The 21,171-nt window shown below is 39.3% G+C and overlaps 5 protein-coding genes across 7 annotated transcripts; 4 read left to right on the top strand and 1 right to left on the bottom strand.

Moving 5' to 3' along the window:
* Positions 1 to 888: 888 nt before the first annotated feature.
* On the top strand, positions 889 to 3,835 carry mad2l1bp (MAD2L1 binding protein). The gene is made up of 3 exons (XM_056608902.1): positions 889 to 1,526; positions 1,619 to 1,872; positions 1,996 to 3,835. The coding sequence occupies exons 1-3, from the start codon at positions 1,106 to 1,108 to the stop codon at positions 2,512 to 2,514; spliced, it is 1,194 nt and encodes a 397-aa protein (XP_056464877.1). The 5' UTR covers positions 889 to 1,105; the 3' UTR covers positions 2,515 to 3,835.
* A 723-nt stretch (positions 3,836 to 4,558) lies between these two features.
* On the top strand, positions 4,559 to 7,039 carry LOC130404264 (cystatin-like). Its single transcript, XM_056608908.1, has 3 exons — positions 4,559 to 4,875; positions 6,059 to 6,169; positions 6,331 to 7,039. Exons 1-3 carry the CDS (start codon positions 4,663 to 4,665, stop codon positions 6,409 to 6,411), a joined length of 405 nt encoding a protein of 134 aa, XP_056464883.1. The 5' UTR covers positions 4,559 to 4,662; the 3' UTR covers positions 6,412 to 7,039.
* Positions 7,040 to 7,129: 90 nt separating this feature from the next.
* LOC130404262 (glycine N-acyltransferase-like protein 3) lies at positions 7,130 to 15,820 on the top strand. Of its 3 annotated transcripts, XM_056608904.1 has the most exons (10): positions 7,130 to 9,194; positions 9,324 to 9,415; positions 9,726 to 9,764; positions 10,139 to 10,219; positions 10,314 to 10,429; positions 11,926 to 12,100; positions 12,224 to 12,337; positions 14,181 to 14,295; positions 14,729 to 14,858; positions 15,011 to 15,820. In XM_056608904.1, exons 6-10 carry the CDS (start codon positions 12,026 to 12,028, stop codon positions 15,408 to 15,410), a joined length of 834 nt encoding a protein of 277 aa, XP_056464879.1. In that variant the 5' UTR covers positions 7,130 to 9,194; positions 9,324 to 9,415; positions 9,726 to 9,764; positions 10,139 to 10,219; positions 10,314 to 10,429; positions 11,926 to 12,025; the 3' UTR covers positions 15,411 to 15,820. The 3 variants fall into 3 exon arrangements, with proteins under 3 accessions (XP_056464879.1, XP_056464881.1, XP_056464880.1); XM_056608906.1 differs by lacking the exons at positions 7,130 to 9,194; positions 11,926 to 12,100; positions 12,224 to 12,337 and adding an exon at positions 10,540 to 10,621 and having other exon boundaries at positions 9,213 to 9,415; positions 15,011 to 15,813; XM_056608905.1 differs by lacking the exons at positions 7,130 to 9,194; positions 11,926 to 12,100; positions 12,224 to 12,337 and adding an exon at positions 10,536 to 10,621 and having other exon boundaries at positions 9,213 to 9,415; positions 15,011 to 15,811.
* Positions 15,821 to 16,252: 432 nt separating this feature from the next.
* LOC130404261 (glycine N-acyltransferase-like protein 3) lies at positions 16,253 to 19,489 on the top strand. Its single transcript, XM_056608903.1, has 5 exons — positions 16,253 to 16,411; positions 17,222 to 17,335; positions 17,576 to 17,696; positions 17,782 to 17,911; positions 18,080 to 19,489. Exons 1-5 carry the CDS (start codon positions 16,337 to 16,339, stop codon positions 18,477 to 18,479), a joined length of 840 nt encoding a protein of 279 aa, XP_056464878.1. The 5' UTR covers positions 16,253 to 16,336; the 3' UTR covers positions 18,480 to 19,489.
* On the bottom strand, positions 18,957 to 20,885 carry mgme1 (mitochondrial genome maintenance exonuclease 1). Its single transcript, XM_056608900.1, has 4 exons — positions 19,928 to 20,885; positions 19,575 to 19,803; positions 19,345 to 19,477; positions 18,957 to 19,248 (listed from the first exon to the last, which is right to left on the bottom strand). Exons 1-4 carry the CDS (start codon positions 20,460 to 20,462, stop codon positions 19,114 to 19,116), a joined length of 1,032 nt encoding a protein of 343 aa, XP_056464875.1. The 5' UTR covers positions 20,463 to 20,885; the 3' UTR covers positions 18,957 to 19,113.
* Positions 20,886 to 21,171: the final 286 nt, after the last annotated feature.

Genomic DNA, 21,171 nt, shown 5'->3' with positions numbered 1-21,171 from the left:
ATTATTGTTATTATTATCTTTTTATTATTTTTTGCCTCGTCGCATATTTGTGTTTCTGGGTCTTTCACATAACCTACTAGTTATTACCATTGTATATGTCTATGGTTATTACGGCCTTCCAAGTTCTGGAAATGGTATCTCCCTTACGTTCCACCTTCTTGCGCGAGCTGACTGTAGAGAGAGTCTGTCATTGGGCGACCGATCTCATGTGCTCGTTGAGAAGGTGCCGTGTATAGACGGAATGAAACTCCCACTGAAGTACGTAGGCTCACGATAAACCCCCCCCCCCCCCCCCCCCCGTCAACAATCTTGCCCGGGGTGCAATTGGACCTAGGATCGCCACTGTCTGCAGCCATGCCTAAACGTAAATGTAAGTTCACGGACGAACTAAAGAAAAAATACCCATGTTTTCGCCCCCCCCCCCCCCCCCCCCCCCCCCCCCCCCGCGACGAAGTGTCCTCTTTTTCACAAACTCAAATCTGGTCACCCTAGCTTTACCTGCCTATCTACCAGTCGGTAAACATATTTTCTCCGTTCTCTTTTGAAGGTGGGCCCCATAAGAATCTTCGCCTTGGGCCCCCAATTTGCTAAATCCGCCACTGGTGAAGGCCCTCAATGTATCTCTACCATCCTTGGCCTAAAGAAGTTTGAAATCACAACGCCTCCCGCCCGAGTCCGCCTCAATAGCAAATCAAGCGAGGCGTTTGATGACGCTGCCTTTTTGGGCACTTAAATATAAATTATTTTATAATCAAATGATTACTAGTGAAGCTTGTCCCTGATACGGTATATAGTTGACACACTACTAGAGTCAATGAAATGCGTGGGGATCGATTGTTATTTTACTGATAATGACGTCAATGCGTCCCATGATGCACCGCGGCTCAAGGAACCAACCCGGAGGCATGTTGCTTTAAAAATTGCCGCCGTATAGGATTATTGGATACCACTGTCTCCTTTCCTTTCGCAAAGGTTTCTCAAGAGTAAACTATGCTAAAGCAGGGTTAAAGGAAGCATCGACGCTCTTCCTATTAGCATTTTTAGAATTCGAAACACATTTCCTCCAACCACTTCCGGTTCATCTCCATAGATAAGGACATTTCTTATGCAAGAAAGAGAATTCGTAGAGGTCCCGCGGATATTCAAAACAATGGCCGAGGGGTCGATTATACAACTTTCTAAAGGAGATTTAGAAGCTGGCACTAAAACACACAGCGTTACAACTAGAAGCAAAGATTACTGGTGCTCGTTGTTAGAAAAGGAGAGCAGTTTGGTGAGCGAGTCGAATATGAATGGCGGAGTTCCAATCGTTGAAACCTGCACCGACTCACACACAACACCGAGCCGAGCTTCAGAAAGTGAAGGACCGCACTCCTTAACTCATAGGGACATACACGGAGGCTTGGAAAAGACTACGAGGGCAAGCCAAGTAGACGCTGCCCTGTCGGTGGACACACTGGATCCACAAACGCATAATGTGAACGACAAGGAAAACAACTTGGTGTCTACCAGACTCAACGAGTCGGGTAAGTAAACGATTCATATAGTTCGTACGACTCCGAATATACTTTGTTTTACATTGTGAGATGATTGTCTGACCATGTGTCTTTTTCCAAAGATGATGCTATAGATGAGGATGTATCTTGTCATGTAAGTAAAGCTGACAACAAAGGGCTAAGTGACGCTGAGATCGTGAGAAGAGCGCACGAAGAAGGCCGGATAGAGGTAGTTCTGCCTGGCAGTGTGACTCAGGAGGGCTGCTGTCGTTTCGTCAGTGAAATCCTCAAGTGCATCCTCTACCAGAGACAGCAGTTGCCCATGACCTATGACCAACTTGTGTTTACTCAGAAGAAAACAAACGCTCCAATTCATGTGAGTCTACTTTACTCAAATCCAGATACATTGCCCAACACCCACTCTTAACAATATAAAAACATAAAAGGCACATGAAAGAAACGTAATATAACCTGGCGTGGTGCTTCCTTTACCTTCCAGAAAAAGGAGGTGGTGAACTCGAGGCCAACAGACTTTAACAGGCGAAAGTGTCAACGCACAGTCGAGGATCTTGAGGTGCTGTTGGAGCACTTGGAGCTGTTGTTCTCCCTCAGCCTGGTTCCCCGGGTTCTGCTTCTATTGGGCGGTTCCCCTGTCTTGCCCCAAGAGCTGTACGAGGTCAACATGGAAGGACTGGTGCTGGCCGCTGGAGATGGGAGCCTGCGCGTCTCGTCCTGTTTGAGGCAGCTCTTTCGCACTATTTTTGTTTCCGACCTTTTGTCCGATGTCCGGCCAGTCCGCCTAACGGCGACGACGGTCCTGGTTCTGGCTCACAGGGATTGTGAAGTGGGATGGTTCCGGCCTAAATTGGACTTTAAGGTGCCCACAAGGGTAAAGCGGCAGATTATTGCACTGTCAACCGACGCAGGTATCTGTAGCAATCCCCAGAAAGAGGAGTCCAACTGGGATGACTATGTATGGTTTCAGGCCCCTGTCGCCATCAAGGGATTCAGCAAATAAAGGGATGATTACAGATTCCCTCTGGGAATAGAAGTTTATGAATACATTTTACCCGGATTGGGGGTCATTCCAACTTCAGAACCGTATCAATTGTAAAGAATTATGAATTATTATTTTAACAAAAGAAATGTGGTTGCCTTTTGCTTTGGCTGTGATTTAAACTAGAGTGGAAGATTGGCGTGTATTTAACATTGCTGGGTGCTATCCAAACCTTGGTGCTATTGCTTATTTTATAATATTGTATCAAGTCTATTTGGATATATTCATGAAAGACAAATAAAAAGTTTCATTCTATAGGAATTACAATTAGGGCATTTGGCAGACGGCTTTTATCCAAAGCGACTTACGTTGGTTAATAAACACATTGACACACCGACGGCAGAGTCAACCATGCAAGGCGACAGCCAGCTCGTCAGGAGCAGTTAGGGTAAGTGTCGAGCTCAGGGACACATCGACACTCAGCGAGGAGCTGGGTATTGAACTAGCAACCTTTCGGTTACAAGACAACTGCTCTACCTCCTGAGCTAAACTGAATAGTCTCCTTCTGGTTCAGTAAAGGTATATGATTATAACTTTAGCTACCTTTTTCAGTAAAGGTATATGATTATACCTTTACTGTGTTGCGCCACTACTGCCGTATTGGAGGACTCGTCTTATTTTGTTACAATTGCAAAATGTTATCTATAACTTTTCCTGCGAGACTTGAGTAAGTATAGATTATATCAGTGAAATATGTTTCAATGACAGTTGGCAATGTTTTTCACTCTAAAACATCTTCATTCAGATTGGAAAAGTTCTTAGACATTTGGTCAGGGATATTTCGTCTGCTTAATCTGTCCCTGTCATATTTGGATATGCTCTGCATAGAATACGTGGGAGTGACTATCATGACCTTTGAGAACTTAGTTCTCTTGTACTGCATGTAGCAGGTGATTGTTAAATAACTATCTACTGCAACAGATCAATAAGAAGCAAATGTTGAATTATTAGACTTGGCCATTTTTCTTTAAAAAACAGTTTGCCAGTAATACATTTCTTTATGAATCTGGGTTAGAGTCCTAGAATAGAAATTACCTAGAATCCGGGTTGAGGTCCCAGAGAAAGGACCAAGTCCCTTTAGGTCGGGTTGGAGTCCCGACGTGGGTACCAGAGAGACTGTTGATCTGATCTTAAATACATTAAGCTTTCTATTTTACTCATTTCTTTGCCTATATTTCTTTTGCTCATCTATTTTATTTTATTGTATGACAGTGTTAATATGTGAAGCACTTGAAAAATGCTATATAAATAAAGTTGCCTTGCCTATGAAAAATAAATAGGATATAACTAAAATCTACTATTCAAGACTTTGCTGTAATATTTGTTTTGCTTGTGGAGTTTTGAACACTGCATGTACTTACCCTGTTTCTCAATGATTGCATTCCCATGATGAATGCCAGTAAACTGCTTCAGATGTGGTCATAGAGCCACAACCCTGCAGGTAGAACTTGGCGAATCCTAGACTTACTATCATTGAGAGAATAGCCCAGCAACATGACCATACCATTTTTACACCTGCTTTCTTGATCACAATGGCCTTTTCATGCTGGGGCTGCACACTTGATGTGATTTCAGGGAGTATTTATGGGAGAGTTTAGCTGCATAAAGGTCGATTAAAAAAACGAACCAAGACTGTAATATATAACCAACCTCAAATATGAAAGTAGTAGCGTATACATTTTTGTTTAGTCCAACCTTGGAAATAGTCATAGAGAATGCTGAAAATAGTGTAGGCAGCAGCAACCCTTTGGCGTTTGCTATTATTAATATTTTTTGATTATTTGTTATGTAGTATACCTATATTCTCATCATTATTTTGTTAAATAAATACATGTGGTTATTTCCGCATTCAGTTTTACACTGATCCAGAAGTATCTTCCACCAATGGTAGTTGGGTCTGATTTCAGACCCTGAGAAAGCTATAGCCTAATTCTCTTTGCATATCTAGTCGACCACATCTTTATTGCGGTGATAGGCTGGCCGCTTTTGGGTTGGACGACACCCGGAAATGACGTCAGTGTGTTTATATAATACAATCGCAGATTCCCATCGCAGTGTTGTTTAGAAAATTCAGACCAGCGTCGACGTTTCTATACACCAACAAAGACCATGATTTGGAAAACATTATTGATCGTTGCGGTTTTCGCCGTAGCCACTGATGTTGCCGTGATGGCGTTGAAGATGGTGGGGGGCTATTCCGATGCGACGGTTACAGATACAGGGGTTCAAGACGCCCTGCGGTACGCTGTGGTGCGGCACAACGCGGGGACCAACGACATGTACCTCCGCCAAGTCGGCCGAGTGATCTCGGTCCAGAAACAGGTCTGTGATTTCTACATCTAGGCTGTGGTTGTTCATGTTTACTCTGTAGTGAGCTGTGGGAGCTTAGTAATCACATGACTTAAGGCTGGTTTATGCTCGGTTACGTAAGCGTAAGCGCAAGCGCAAGAGGCCCTTGCGCGCCCTTGCGCCCCCCTTGCGCGACTTCTCACGTCTTGCGTGCGTCGGGTGATTTTTCTAGACTTGCGTCATTTTTTACGTAAGCTTTTACGCGAGCCGCCCAGCCTGCAAGGCTGTGATTGGTTTGCTGGTCTGGTTACTACTTCCTGTCTGGAGTATCACCCGGCAGGCTCATATACAAAAGCATTAACCTGAAGTGAAGTTAACTTTGCTGCCAACACATTATGTCGTTTTAAAATGTAGAGAGATATGCACATTTATACAACCCCAATGATCAACAACTTCATCACCCCTGTTCCTCTGTCTGTTGCCATCATTCACTGTGTATGGGGAGAACACGATCTGGCACATAAACAAACCAACGACTCCCACAGACAAAGACGTCATTCTCGAGGTCGTCTTCAACGAAAAACTTTCCTCCACATATTACTCCACCTACTGTTCTGGCGGTAAATTGCTTGGCAACACGCGCAACCTAAAAGGGAGCATGAATTGCTTTGAGTAAATTTTGCGCAACAACGTAACACCAACGCTGAAGCATGCAGCCGCCTTTAGGCCATGGTCATCGCCGTACACGTAAACATCAGACCAACCAGCAGCATTGTGTCCCGTAGGAAAAGGGCCTGATTCAGACTTCGTTAGTTTTTGATGATCAAGGAAAGTATAAACATTGATGGATCATGATTATTCAACAGATCGGGTTTTTAATGAGGAATAGAGAAAACTCATGTGTGTCTAAAGGAACCGATATTAAAACGATACACAGCAGGCATAAATTGCAGAAGCAGAGAAGGGAAATGTGCAAGTATGGCCTACTTCTGCAAAGTGCAACTCAAAAAAAGATCCAATGGTTACAACCGTTATGCACATTACAATTCACACATATAGTCCTACTGCCCACTCCCAATGGTTATTTATTTAACAAGCATTCCTATTAGAATTACAAATGTCTGTCAGATAATGTCAGTCCCCATGGCTTTCACTAATGGAATGCCTTACATGGTCTTTGGTTCCTCAAACTGTTTATTATTTATTAATGCCACAGGTGGTGAGTGGCGTGAACTACAAGTTTGTCGTGGAAATGGGCCAGACTGCTTGCAGAAAGACCGGTGTTGAATCAAACTGCCCGGTTCGCGGGGACGAAGCGGCTGCTAAGGTAAAGAAACCTCTTGTATTACAGTCATGCGCATATTGACATATGCGTACGTTTTATCACGCGGTTTATCGAAATGTTTGCATCGTAGAGTTAGAAGTTTTACTTATGAATGGTACGTGTGCAAATCTGAGACAGTCTTCTCTCCTATCTCCGTCCCACAGCCATACCAGTGCACATTTGTGGTGTACAAACATTGGAGCGGCACCGTCAGTCTGACCTCCCAAACCTGCCCCACCGTCTAATGGCCCTCACGGACCTTCTTGGTTTTGCTTGCAGTATATGTTCACAATTTGCGTGGTGTTCACAAGGGCAACTGACAATTATTTGCAATAATAGGCTTCCATGATATCCTCTTTGTCTAAATGGTTCTTAAACTCTATTGAATTGTTAACCTCTCAATTATGCAATACAATTTGATTGTAATCTTATGCCCCGTACACAATAAAATGATTTTAGCAGATCTTTGCATACTTTTCTTTTGTATAGATATTTTTCTGTGTCATTCAAAATATTTCAATATAATTGGGGTAAGTAGCTGCAGGGTGCAGGGTGGATTCTTTTTGGCCAACCCAACAATGCGACTTCCAAGACTCAGTCATCTCTGTCCTCAAAATGACAACAATTCATAAAATAAACAAAAACTGCACTTATGAAAACTTAAAAGTGCCTACACCAGGTTCTTACTTAAAATAAAGTGCAGTTCTATGTGATTTTTTGTTTTATGTTCTGTTCTGAACATAGTAAGGCAGCTAACATATTTTGACATGTTGCAGGAATGTCAAAGACTGTATTTCTCTTTGCTATGGTGCTTAAAACTCTAATAAAGATATTGTGGAAAAAATAAATAAAATAAAGTGCATATATAACCTGGCTATATAATAAGGTTCTTTCATTTTCTTTTCTGCGCTTCTCCAGACCGGGCCGAGCCGTCTCTGCTTCTTCTTTTATTTTTTCGTGGGGCGGGCGCAGCGGACTATTCAGCCAATCATTGCCGTTGTTCTGAGGCAAGCTCACATTTAGAAAAGCACGATTGGCTTGAAATTTGTCACATGGAAAGAGATGCCTTCAGGGTTCACAAAAAGAAATCCGACCAGTGTTGCCAGGTGGGAAATGTAGGATTATCGTACCAGAGGCATAAAATTATCGTATTTTGAGGGAAATTATCGTACACCCGTCATAATCAAAATAACAAGTCTATTGATGCGCTGTTTGGAATGCCCTGATGCTGCAGTTCTAAGTTTTTATTGCTTGGATTTTCTGGTCCGTATTTAAAAAAACTTGAATACGAGTACTGAATATCGTATTTCGAATATCTGCAATTTAGAATGTCGTTACTGAATTGGTGAACGTTGACATTCTTTTATTTGGAATCGAGTTTTTGAAATGGTGGACCTTGAAATAGCATGTTTGAATTTCAAGAGGTGAACTCAAAATGATAACATTCAGATGACCTTGTTTTAAATAGTTATGAATTCAATGGTGTTTACATTTCCAAAAAACTAAATTCAATGACTTTTAGTACTCTTCAAAATATTATGGCAGTGATTTGCTTCCATAAATCAACAGACCCAACACATTCGCGGAAGCAGCATACTTGACATAATATACAGCAAAACATGTATATACATATTGATCATATGTATATAACTGAATGCATGTAGATTACCTTTAAACTTTTTGGTATATGCTTCTGAAGTTGTCGTTTGGCGATCCGTATTTCATGGTTGTTTAGAATCTTCATTTTAGTTACACTGTGGATACTTTTCCCATAACGCAACAATTTTTGTAATTTAACACACACACACACATGGACTTTATCACATTGCCCCAGCAGAGGGCATCGTTTTACTACACATTTCTACACCCTTTGAAATTGTATAATATAATATATCTAACAACACAGAAAAGCTATAAGAGCTAACAAGAAGAGCTCAAATATGTTCAATTTGATAAACCGGCCAAATTGTCTTTCTCCTCAAGCAGATTAACAATGGAATTAGTGGCCTGTTGTGACCTACAGCCAGGTATACCGTATGGCTCAGTACACGTTCATCACCTGGGCTCAAAACCGCTTTTGAAATTCTGGTGAAAGTGTTTGTTGAGCCTAGAGAACTTTGGAGAGCAGGAATGAGTGAGGTCAACATTTTAGATTGGACATTCCTAACCAAATGGATATTTGTGGGTACAGGAAATGGACCATGATGAGATTACTCTGAGACATGTAGTTGTATTTTATTCATAAGAAGATTTTTTTTTATATAAAGACCAATATTTTCATCAATATTAAACGTCTAAAACGTTTAACCAAATGTTTTCAATGCCTGATTTTTTATCGAAATGTTAAAACAAGTTCTGCCATTTAAAAAAATTCTGTTGCAGATATTAGTGATACGGTGTTCATTAGATTACTTATATTGCAGCGCTCGGAATACGGACCAGAGAATTCATGCAACAAAATTGAAAGCTGAAGCAAAGGAAAGGCATAACAATCAAGACTGAATGAGTTTTCTCTGATCACATGGCAGTAGATTGGATTTCATTCAGTCTCGCTTGCTTAGGCCTGCTTTTGGAATGCCTTGATACTGCAGTTCCAGCTTTAATGGCTTGACTTTTCTGGTCCGTATTTTGACTAGGGATGCACCGATCCGCTTTTTTCACCTCCGATACCGATACCGATATCTGAGGTTTAGTATCGGCCGATACCGATCCGATACCGATATAGAAAAACAGCGCGAAATTATGGCTACAAACTGTAAGTTTCATTGAGGGGAAAAGACTGGGATCATGAGACTTGAATTATTTGACAACTTTAATTTAGCTCATGACTCATTCACGAAATTAGGGAATAAAGCATGTTTTTCTATCGTGTGAAAGCGTAGTTGACTTTCCTTAGAACTATTAAGTTAATTGGTGTCATTCGCTGGGGGGAGGGGGAGTTACTAACTGCATGCATTGCTTAAGCATCTCAAAATGTTGGCGCATTTTTTGGGATATATTCACTATACCACGGTGGGGAAAGTCGCTGGTAATGTCTTTATTTGTTATGCTGCTATGCATAACAATTCTATTTTTATTTAACTGTTGTATGGAAATGTTTATTTAAGGGTAAACTTGTTCTGTAGAAACTGTTTGAATCATAAAATATTTGTTTTAGTTTTTTCTGTAGGTATAGGTAATTGGTGTTGAGACAGTTGGGTTGGGACGGGCTTCTGCTTCAAGCATTGTTCCTAAGGCTCTTTAGAAATGGTGAGTATTTAAATGCTTTATTTGATTCACTTGACTTATTTAAACTTAATAGTATTAGAATGTTGCTGTCAATTTATGAAAATTAATCTTAATATTTTGGTACTGTGTGATAACATTAGCCTGCAGTAATATACTTTCCTGTGTGATTTATTAGGTCCCCATTCAACAGTTTAAAAGCACAATGAACAATGAATTGCATAAACTACAATAAAGAGTAACTGTGAAGCATGTTGACCGATTCTTTTAGGAAAGCTATATGGATGTATTTGGTTGGCTGGCCTAACATTTTTCCCTCTTTCTCTCTTTCCAGTGATATGGCAGTGTAAGGAGTGTTCCGTTGCAGTAGCTAGTAGGTCTTTACTTCTTAATCATTATAAACTCAAGCATCCACATTTTGGGCGCACTATCCATGTACATTTAAGACTTGGAATGCTTTAATTGTACACCAAAGTAGAGTTCATTCAACACAAGTTAGTCTGACTCAAAAAGAGTTGGTTACTTTCAGCTGTCACTTATGTAGATGCAAATTTCTATCTAATGAAAGGGAATACTTTATTAATATCAACATACATCTGAGGAGAAATGAAATTGTCTCTGACATGTTTGTTGGCTGTACTTTTCAAACCAATATTTATGGAACGTTTATGTCTCATAAGAGAAGCCGACACACACCTCATAACCTAATTGATTTTATTCCTGGTATTGTGTTAACGACTACATTAGCATCACCATCATTACATGATTCTTCAGCTGATTGCCAGGATGAGGAGTTTGTGGAAGAGGAAGTTTCTGTTGCACCCCTAGGTTTGGAAGACCAATACAGACCAATTTATATATTTTAAATATAAGATCATTAGAAAATAAAGTAATCTAATGATTGTCTTATTTTTATTTTCAGATAAATGCAGAATTTAAGCGCATTACCACCATGCCCCTGCAATCCAGATTTCTGACACAAACTTCTAAAGCTGTTCGAAAAAAACGAGGAGGACACGAGGAGCCCCCATGACTCAAGTAAGAATTAATTTTTGGGAAATAAAATACTGAATTTATAGAGAAATTTGATAGAGGAAAAAGGATTCCAAACAAATGTCTTTCTCTTCTAATCTACATGACCTAGGAAGATTACGTTGATGCAGGGCGGGAATGTGTTCTCAAGTGGCTGTGTGTGTACCTCAACGAAGACCCAGCAAATCTTGTCAGGGAGTTCGTGGAGTTATTTTACCGATTTTGATATTTTTTTGAATACCAAAATGCGTAGTTAAAGGGGACCTATTATGCTTTTTCGACTTTTATGACCTATAAACGTTGTTATGATTGATAGTCATGTTTAACCATACTTCTCCGCCCCCCTCCTGCCAACCCAACTCCGTTGTGATTGGTTACCTTCCTTGAAGCGCGCGCGGGCAGATTTGACCAGGCATATGGGGGCATGGCAGGGGTGCCTCTACGTAGATGATTTCCCGGAAATGAAGGCTGTGAATCGCAAACGTTGTGAATTGCAAACGTTGTCCCGAGTGTTTAGCGCTCTGCACAGCCACCCCAGACTGTCAGCAGGGAATACGTCGAAATACATGTACGTCATTATTTGACACTTGAGTATGGTTAAACATGACTATCAATCATTATAACAACGTTCATAGGTCATAAAAGTCGAAAAAGCATAATGGGTCCCCTTTAATGAAATAGATCTAGGCTACTGTACTGATGCAAATTACGCAACACACTTCCGTTGTGTTTAGTAACATTTATATTGGTTGCTCGACCTTAAGGTCTGGTTAGTTTAATTTTTGCTTCCATTACATGACACACAGGTGAGTGCTTTATCCAAGTTAAAACTTGACTATAAAATGAACCCTCTCGTGTTTTATCGGCACAACACTATATAGGCATTTTAATTTGAAACATGTACAGTCTGCATTTAAGTTTAACAAAGAGAAAAGCAGAGGCTCACAGACTAGCTTAAATTATTTAAAATGAAAAAATCTTTTAAATAGCACTTTCATTATAATTCCATTGTAAATATGATTTTGTAAAAAAGACTAGAAATTTAATGTTTATTTTTAAGCCTCGAAAGTTGCACTGGGTGCCTTTAAGGCTGAATTTGACGGTTTATTCCCTTAAATAACAGACAAATATTTGTGAAATTACGATATATTTGTTAACGTATTTTAACAATAAATATATGGATTTCTAATCGTTTTTTTTGTAAAAGAACAGGAACATTGTGTGTTTTCAAAGTTACAGTGATTTCATGTTATTTTACATTTGACATGTAAAATAACAGTCTCTTTTTGTAAATTTAATGGTATTTTAAAAATACAGACAAAATCTGTAAAATTCTGTTATATCACAACTTTTTTTTACAGTGTACACCTGGCAACACTGGAGACAATGTTGTTTCTCTGAAAATAAAATTTCAATATGTGAAACCAGATCTTTATTTTCTTGTCAGTTATCATGAATACTATTTCCCTTTTAAACCTGGTGCTATGTCTATTTACTAACAGTGGGTGGCTGGCCTCCAGGCCTCATGATTTGGCTCAAGGGTGTGTCATTTATTTGAAAAGATTGTCACGTTACGGGAATAGTCTACACAGTCGACTTAAAATGAAGATTCTTAACAACCATGAAATACGGATTGCCGCACAACTGCTGGTAAAGCATATACCAAAAAGTTTAAAGGTAATCCACACACATTCAGTTTAACACAGTCTAATATAAGTGTGTATAGCCTAAAGTATGCTGCTGCTGATGATGATCCTATTCTTTAAGGACCAAACTAAACTCGGTACTGGGTTTTGTTAGGTATATGGATTTCTGTTCGCTCTGAACAGAACCGAAGGGAGTAGACCTCCTACGGTGATCTCAGTGGACGCCTGGCCGGAGCTGAACGTCATCGTCAGCCGTACCCAAACCGAGGTAAGCATAGTGCTTATATCCGATTAAAGAGAAAATGTGAGTAATGCGAAGATAAGCGATCTGACAGAATTGGACACTTCAACAAACCGCGTCGCCATTATAGGCAGATGAGAAACGTAAGTGTGTACACACACTTTATTTTTTCCACAATGTCTTGTTTTTTAAAAAATGTATGATGACTATATGCTATGTAAGGTGACCTTGGGTGTCTTGAAAGGCGCCTCTAAATTAAATGTATTATTATTATTATTATTACTACACGGTGTCATAACCAAAATAATAATTGGGTGTAAATTCCATTCCAGAAAGCAACAAAATACTTTTTTTTCCACATATTAGGCCTACCACATATAAGATTAGCTAATGTAGTTATTTGATAGGTTGAAGGTATTCTGGTCTTTGGGACTCGCCGCATAAAAATGTCCCAACATTGAAAACCAAAGCATAGCTGTTTAATTAACTAAAGGCTGTAGTAAACTATAACGACGACACGAGTTGCAGCTTGTTCGGTATCTGCAAGATAATTTGGCACTTAAGTTATATTCTTCCTCGAAACCAGCATGACTGGAAAGATGTTACGTATAAGGAGTTTGTATATATCGACTCAGGATCCATGTTTCACTATCCTGATTATGTCGGGAAATGTATTTAAATTAGATAGCCTTTATTGATTACCTGTAGCCTACTAACACTAAGTGTATCTGATCAAGTAATCGTAGATTATTTTATTTTGTTGTTATTGGTCGTACGGAGGAAAAAAGTATCATACACATACGTTGTTTATTGTATATCTGTTGAAAGAAATAATAATTAATTTAAATGCATTCAGTTACATAATGATCCATATATATACATATAATTATGTTTATATCATACATATAGTCTCTAGTAGGCGATGCTGATGCCGCGTATGGAAATGTAAACAACATGGAATTCATAACATTGAACTAGTAGGCCTATAGTTTGAAAATAAGGTTATTTGAATGTATTCGTTTTGAGTTCACCTCTTTGTATTTCATGCTCAACATGCTACTTCAAGGTCCATCTAAAAAAACCAAGATTTTTTATAAAAGAATGTTGACTTGAAGATATTCGAAATAAAATATTCATTAGCCTACTCGTATTCATGTGGTCAAAATACGGACCAGAAAAGTCAAGCCATTAAAGCTGGAACTGCAGTATCAAGGCATTCCAAAAGCAGGCCTAAGCAATCGAGACTGAACGAAATCTAATCTACTGCCATGTGATCAGAGAAAACTCATTCAGTCTTGATTGTTATGCCTTTCCTTTGCTTCAGCTTTCAATTTTGTTGCATGAATTCTCTGGTCCGTATTCCGAGCGCTGCAATATAAGTAATCTAATGAACACCGTATCACTAATATCTGCAACAGAAATTTTTTAAATGGCAGAACTTGTTTTAACATTTCGATATACAAAATTCAATTTATTTTAGAATTAAAAAAATGTTGGCAGTGATTAGCTTCCATAGTAGATTCGGTTCCGGGCTTATGTTAGGTGTGTGGACTTCATTTGCATTGCATTGAATAAAAAGGTGATTCAATAATAAAGCGTAATATGATATGATGTGATATTTATTCGACCTCCAGGGCCTCCTACACAGCTAGAGAAAGTGGATAAGCGAAGTGGAAAAATAACCACTAAGACTACTCCAGTTGAGTGGCCTTCTTGGTTATTTTCGAACTTCGCTGAAGCTTGTGGTCCGCAGTAGTGACTCCGAAGACCTCTCCTAGTGGTAGTAATCAATGGACCATGTTGGGGACCATGGGCAGTTGACAGACTAATATTAAATGCATATACTGTTTACTGGGTTTCTCATTTCTAGAACAAGAGAGATCCAAAGGAACGGGTTTTATTTTTCAGCAAGGATGAGCAGATTCTATCGACTATTTTAAAGGAACATGACGTCGTTGACTGGACTGCTTCTCTCAGTTTTGCAGGTGAGACAATTGAAAAATATATAGATAAATATATATTTCTTTCAACTTCTATTGCTTTAAACTGAAGGAAAGTAAAAACAACACACAAACATGTGTTCTAAAGAAAACAATTAAAGTCAAAGCAATAAACATGTAGCTTAATATACAAATCGTACTAAATAGGCCTACAACAGTATATTACAGAATAGATTGTTATATTTTGACATATGCTACCACATCTAATAGATGCTCCCACTAAAACAACTTAATTATTTTCAATAGCCAGAACAACAATTATTTAAAGTAAATAAAGATGTAGGCTGAATCTGTTAACCTAAGTAATGCATCTACCCTTTGTTCACTTTTTCTATCTCTGGACTTTAGATTCCAGATCCAATCTTTGAACCACTCAGGTCACAGTCAATGTCAATGTTCGGCTTTCTTTCTCCTACAGGAATAGACAACTCTTATTCTCCACTGTTGAAAGACATATCCTCTCAAAGAGGCAGCAGCTTCAGGAGCCTATGTCATGCGCATCTATTACATTTGACAGATTTGGATTCCCTGCTCTCAACAGAACACAGGTAGGCTTTGTATCTGTAACAATGTACTGTATAGAAAAGCTACTCCATTTCAGTTAAGACTTGACTAGCTGTATATTTTTCTGATTAAATTGGTCACCCAAAAAAGTGGACAAAATAGTAATTGTTGTTTTCTGTTCTTCAAATATTGTCAGTGAGGATCACTTTAGGATCTCCTCTTTGAACGACTCCAACGTTGAGTTGGTCAACAAAACTTGGAAGTTCGGTGGGGATGAGGATGGAGGCAGACACATCAAAAAGATGATTGGCAACTTTCCCTCATGTTGCATCGTCGATGACCATGGACAACCCGTTTCCTGGATTATACTGGATGATTTCTGTACCATGGGCATGCTTCACACGCTACCAGCACACAGAGGAAAGGGCTACGCCAAAGCCCTGGTGAGCTGCATGGCCCGGAAACTCCATGCCCAGGGCTTTCCAGTGTACTGCTTTGTGGAGGAGGAGAACGCAGTGTCCTACAAGCTCCTCACGAACCTGGGCTTTGTTGAAGATCCTTCATACAGGGCTGCCTGGTGGGATTGCAACTTCTAAGGATTTAAATTGTGTGCTTTTTTTTTGTATTCTCGAATTGCTTTGAATCATTTCAATTAATTCATATATGGATTAAGTTGGGTTTAAGATACAGTTATCAATGGGTTTACATTTGACAAAGCATAGCATTTATCGAGGGCACATGATTGACGGCCATGTGAATTAGACACTGGAATCCAGGCATCAAGAGGGTCTGTAGAGGAAGACACACCTTATAACGGCATGTCAGAGATTGACATTGCTTCTTGTATACATAAAATACCAAAGCTTGAATAAAATGGCATTCACTGACATGAAATATTTCAGTTTCAAATTTGAAATAATAAAAAAAAAAATCAGGCATTGAAAACATTTGGTTAAACAGACGTTTAATATTGATGAAAATATTGGCCTTTACATAAAAAAAAATCTTCTCATGAATAAAATACAACTACATGTCTCAGAGTAATCTCATCATGGTAAATTTCCTGTACCCACAAATATCCATTTGGTTAGGAATGTCCAATCTAAAATGTTGACCTCACTCATTCCTGCTCTCCAAAGTTCTCTAGGCTCAACAAACACTTTCACCAGAATTTCAAAAGCTGTTTTGAGCCCAGGTGATGAATGTATACTGAGCCATATGGTATACCTGGCTGTAGGTCACAACAGGCCACTAATTCCGTCGTTAAACTGCTTGAGGAGAAAGACAATTTGGCCGGTTTATCAAATTGAACATATTTGAGCTCTTCTTGTTAGCTCTTATAGCTTTTCTGTGTTGTTAGATATATTATATTATACAATTTCAAAGGGTGTAGAAATGTGTAGTAAAACGATGCCCTCTGCTGGGGCAATGTGATAAAGTCCATGTGTGTGTGTGTGTGTGTGTGTGTGTTAAATTACAAAAATTGTTGCGTTATGGGAAAAGTATCCACAGTGCAACTAAAATGAAGATTCTAAACAACCATGAAATACGGATCGCCGAACGACAACTTCAGAAGCATTTACCAAAAAGTTTAAAGGTAATCGACATGCATGTTATATACATATGATCAATATGTATAAACATGTTTTGCTGTATATTATGTCAAGTATGCTGCTTCCGCGAATGTGTTGGGTCTGTTGATTTATGGAAGCAAATCACTGCCATAATATATGTTGAATAGTACTAAAAGTCATTGAATTTAGTTTTTTGGAAATGTAAACACCATTGAATTCATAGCATGGAACTATTGAAAACAAGGTCATCTGAATGTAATCATTTTGAGTTCACCTCTTGAAATTCAAACATGCTATTTCAAGGTCCCATTTCAAAAACTCGATTCCAAATAAAATAATGTCAACGTTCACCAATTCAGTAACGACATTCTAAGTTGCAGAAATTCGAAATACGATATTCAGTACTCGTATTCAAGTTTTTTTAAATACGGACCAGAAAATCCAAGCAATAAAAACGTAGAACTGCAGCATCAGGGCATTCCAAACACAGGCCTAAGCAATCGAGACTGAACGAAATCCAATCGACTTCATGGTCTATTAATGATTGACCTGTGCGATGTGATCAGAGAAAACTCAATCAGTCTCGATCTCTCAGGCATTTCCTTGGCTTCAGCTTTACATTTTGTTGCATGAATTTTGTGGTCCGTATTTCGCCCAGGTACTTCAATATGAGTAGGCTAATTTACACTGCATTACCAATATCTGCAACTTGAATTGTTGTATCTGAATCAGTGAACGCTGGTTTTTCTCATTTGAAATCGTGATTTTGAAATGGCAGAACTTGAAATGCCATGTTGGAATTTCAAAGAGATTCTGTTCTGGGTTTATGTTAGGTATGTGGACATCTGTTCGCTCTGAACAGAACCCAAGGGATTAGGCATACTGTGGAGATCTGTGTGGACGCCTGGCCAGAGTTTAACCTTATAGTCTGCCGTCCCCAAACCGAGGTACATTTGCATTACATTGAATAAAAAGTTGATTTGATAATAAAGCATAATAGACGATATGGGACATCTATTGGACTAACAGCGTCTCCAACACAGCTAAAGAAAGTGGATAAGAACCAAGAAGGCCGTTCCACTGGAGTGGTTTTAGTGGTTATTTTCCACCTAGTCGTAGTGATCAATGTCAGTCAACACTTTTATTATATGCATAGGCCTACTGTTTACTGGGTTTCTCATTTCTAGAACAAGAATGTTCCAGAGAACACGAAATGGGTTTCATTGTTCTGCACTGATGAGCAGATTCTATCGAATATGTTAAAAGAAGATGAGATCATTGACTGGAGTGGTTATTGCATGCTTGCAGGTGAGACAATTAAAAAATGTCTATAGATAAAGATATTTCTTTCAACTTTTCTTTGGTCTAAATTAAAGCTTTATTTCTCCTACAGGAATAGATGCGTCCTACAATCAATTGTTCAAAGAAATATCCTCTCAAAGAGCCAGCAGCTTCCGGGGCCTAACGCGTGTGCAACTATTACATTTGATAGATTTGGATTCCCTGCTCTCAACAGAACACAGGTAGGCTTTGTTTATCTGTACCAAAACCATTGGGAGAAAAGTCACGCCACTTCAGTTTAGAACCAGCAGTATATTTTTCTGATGAATAAGTCACCAAAATAGTGGACAAAAATAATACAAAGTTATTGTATGGATAACGTTTTCATGCTCTTCTTCAAAATTTGACAGTGAGGATCACTTTAGGATCTCCTCTTTGAACGACTCCCATGCTGAGTTAGTCAACACAACTTGGAAATTCGGAGGGGATGAGAATGGAATAAGGCGCATTAAAAAGATGATTGGCAACTCTCCCTCATGTTGCATCGTCGATGACCATGGACAACCCGTTTCCTGGATTCTACTGTATGATTACTGTGCCATGGGCATGCTTCACACGCTACCAGCACACAGAGGAAAGGGCTACGCCAAAGCCCTGGTGAGCTGCATGGCCCGGAAACTCCATGCCCAGGGCTTTCCAGTTTACTGCTTTGTGGAGGAGGAGAACGCAGTGTCCTACAAGCTCTTCAAGAACCTGGGCTTTGTTGAAGATCCGTCATACAGGGCTGCCTGGTGGGAATGCAACTTCTGAGGATACAACATTTTCTTTTGTATTTAAGCATTGCTCTACTTGAATAACCTCAAACATATCATGTCAAGATTACGTTGGGTTTCTGAAATGGCCATCAATGGGTTCACATTTCACAAGCCTTAATCAAGGTCAGATTGTAAAGGCTGCTGTAAATTTCCAACCAGCTCTGGAATCCACCACGCTGTACATTGTTCTGTTTGACTGTGGTATCTGTTAACCACTGATCATCTGAAATTCATCATACATTGTCGGATCCTCAAGAGACCGCTCCTTAACAGCAGACCTACGTATATTAAGTTGGAAGTAAAATGTTGATTAAATCAGTAGTTGAACTTGAAGCCATCAAGAGGATCTGAAGGGGAAGACACACTCCACTTTTTAACTCCATGTCAGGGATTGACAATGCTCCTTGTACACTATAAATAAAATGGCATTCACTGAAATGAAATTGACATGAGAAATATTCCAGTTTTGAAATTAAGTCAGCAGTAAAGACCTCAGGCATTGGAAATAGTGGATTTTATAAACTTTTAATATTGACAAATATGTATAAAAATATATACTCTTGAATAAAAGACAACTACATCTCTCAGCCATGTTGTCAGACAAGTCCAATCTAAAATGGTGACCTCACTCATTTCTGGTCTACAAAGTCCTCCAAGCGAAGCAACCACTTTTGCCAGAATTCCAAAAGCAGTTCCGAGCCCAGCTGATGAACATGTGCAGGTGAGCCATCCTTGTAGGCCACAACAATGAGTCCATTTTCAACCTGTTTTAGGAGAAAGACAACATGGCCAGTTTAGGAAATGAACATATTTTAGCATTTTTATTTATTTATTTTGACACATTACTGAAAAGCAAATACCTGGTAATTATAGTTGTCATCGCTATTCAAAGCCCCAGCATACGCTGCCACCTGAAGAGGGTTATCATACGTGTTGCTGAGATATGGCTTTGGTCTCTCTGATGTCTTCCATTCAATCACACACAGTACGCCCCTAAAGATTCAACAGAAAAAATAGGAAACAGGTCTGCATGCATTATGGCATATACAATTATTTTCAGGAGTCATTGAAATATAAAATGTAGGGCTACCTGTAGCGTGCCACACAATCCACAATGCCCAGATAGTTCAGGGACCCATGCTGTACAGTGCTTTCGATTGCCCTCACTCCGCTGACGTCTTCTAGTATATGAGAGATGCTATCAACAAATCCTTCCACTTCCGGAGATCCAAATGCATCTGAAGGATCTGTGTCCTTCTTTTCTGCAGTTAGAATATCCTCCACAGCATTATGGAAAAGTTGGCCATTTCTAAACAAACCTTAAAAAAGAGAGGCAGTACAAAGAAATTTGTTTTTTTAAATCGTCAAGTTAACAAATGTTTGGGATCCTATACAATTAAAAACTATATTTTGGTGAAGAAAGCCTCCTGGAAATACACTTACATTCACTATATTCTTTAAACCCTTCCTCTCCCAGGTCTGCAATCATCCTCTTCTTCCATCTCTCCAAATAGAACAATTGCTCGGGTGATAGTGTCCTCTGGAGAATGCGGGTAACACTTGGGACCAGAGACCGTCTTGGACCCCGCTCCAGTGAAATCCGGGTTAGAGGTCCAACGTCCCCCTCAAATGTATCAGCTCTCTCACAGTTTATCAATGGCCAAATCACTTTAGGCTCTCTGGACTCATGTCTCTGAACTTGTGTTTGCGACTTGACAACGGGTCCGTATATGTGATCATTTTCAACGTCAAGTGACTCTGGGGTTTGAGAACTCACCCTTGATTTGACAACAGACTTTATAAGAGAAGAATATCGCTCACTGTCCACTGAGCTGTACGGGCTATTTCTTTTGGGAGACAAGCTGAAATTGAAAGTGGAGAAGTTCTGAGAATGGTAAACACATTGAGGGATTCGTCTAGACGCGAACCCAGTAGAGGTCAAATGCTTACCAAATCGCAGCAATTGGTAACCGTACATTTCTGCGGTTTGAGTCTAAATTTCACACTTATAGCTGGAACGGAACTGTTGGACAAGTAACATTTTGTATGGGAGACAGGTCTCCACGATACCAATACATTTCCTAAACGACGCGCGTTTTAAATTGTTGTCATTTAAGAGCTGGGTAATGTAGTTATTACATTGACATGCGAGCATAGAAAGACAGCAGTGGACTTGTCGAGATAAAACTACATTTATTTATTTACCCATAATGCAAATCGCCCTGTTACATTTAAATGCTCTCGTGTGGTATGGGTGTTTAGTGTATGCTTTACCGACAAAGCACAACAACAATGATCAGTCAAATATATCTCAACATAAGCCAAGAACTGTCTGTAAAATATATTATAATGTTCAAAGGCATTATATATATTTAAGTAGTATGCACATAGCGCCCCGCGACACACATACTTAAAGGGGTGTGAGTGAAACTGTGTAAACCATTGAACAAATATGCATAGACGGCGCATTGACTTCCTCGACCCGTTGCTGCCATGGGTTGCTGCAGTACGTCAACGTCGCCGCCATATTTTAGAGGTCAAGATTGGTCTGCAAACAAATTAAAGCAAGCAGTTCTTCTGGATAGAAAGCACTATAACGTTGACATTTCTAAACCATTTTCAATCAATCGTTTGGATGTTCATAATAAATCCTATTATTTACATATTATATATAAAATATATTATTT

Source organism: Gadus chalcogrammus, chromosome 15 (genome assembly GCF_026213295.1).
Source record: "Gadus chalcogrammus isolate NIFS_2021 chromosome 15, NIFS_Gcha_1.0, whole genome shotgun sequence".
In the NCBI taxonomy this organism is placed as follows: Eukaryota; Metazoa; Chordata; class Actinopteri; order Gadiformes; family Gadidae; genus Gadus; species Gadus chalcogrammus.
This window is presented reverse-complemented; position numbering and strand designations above follow the sequence as displayed.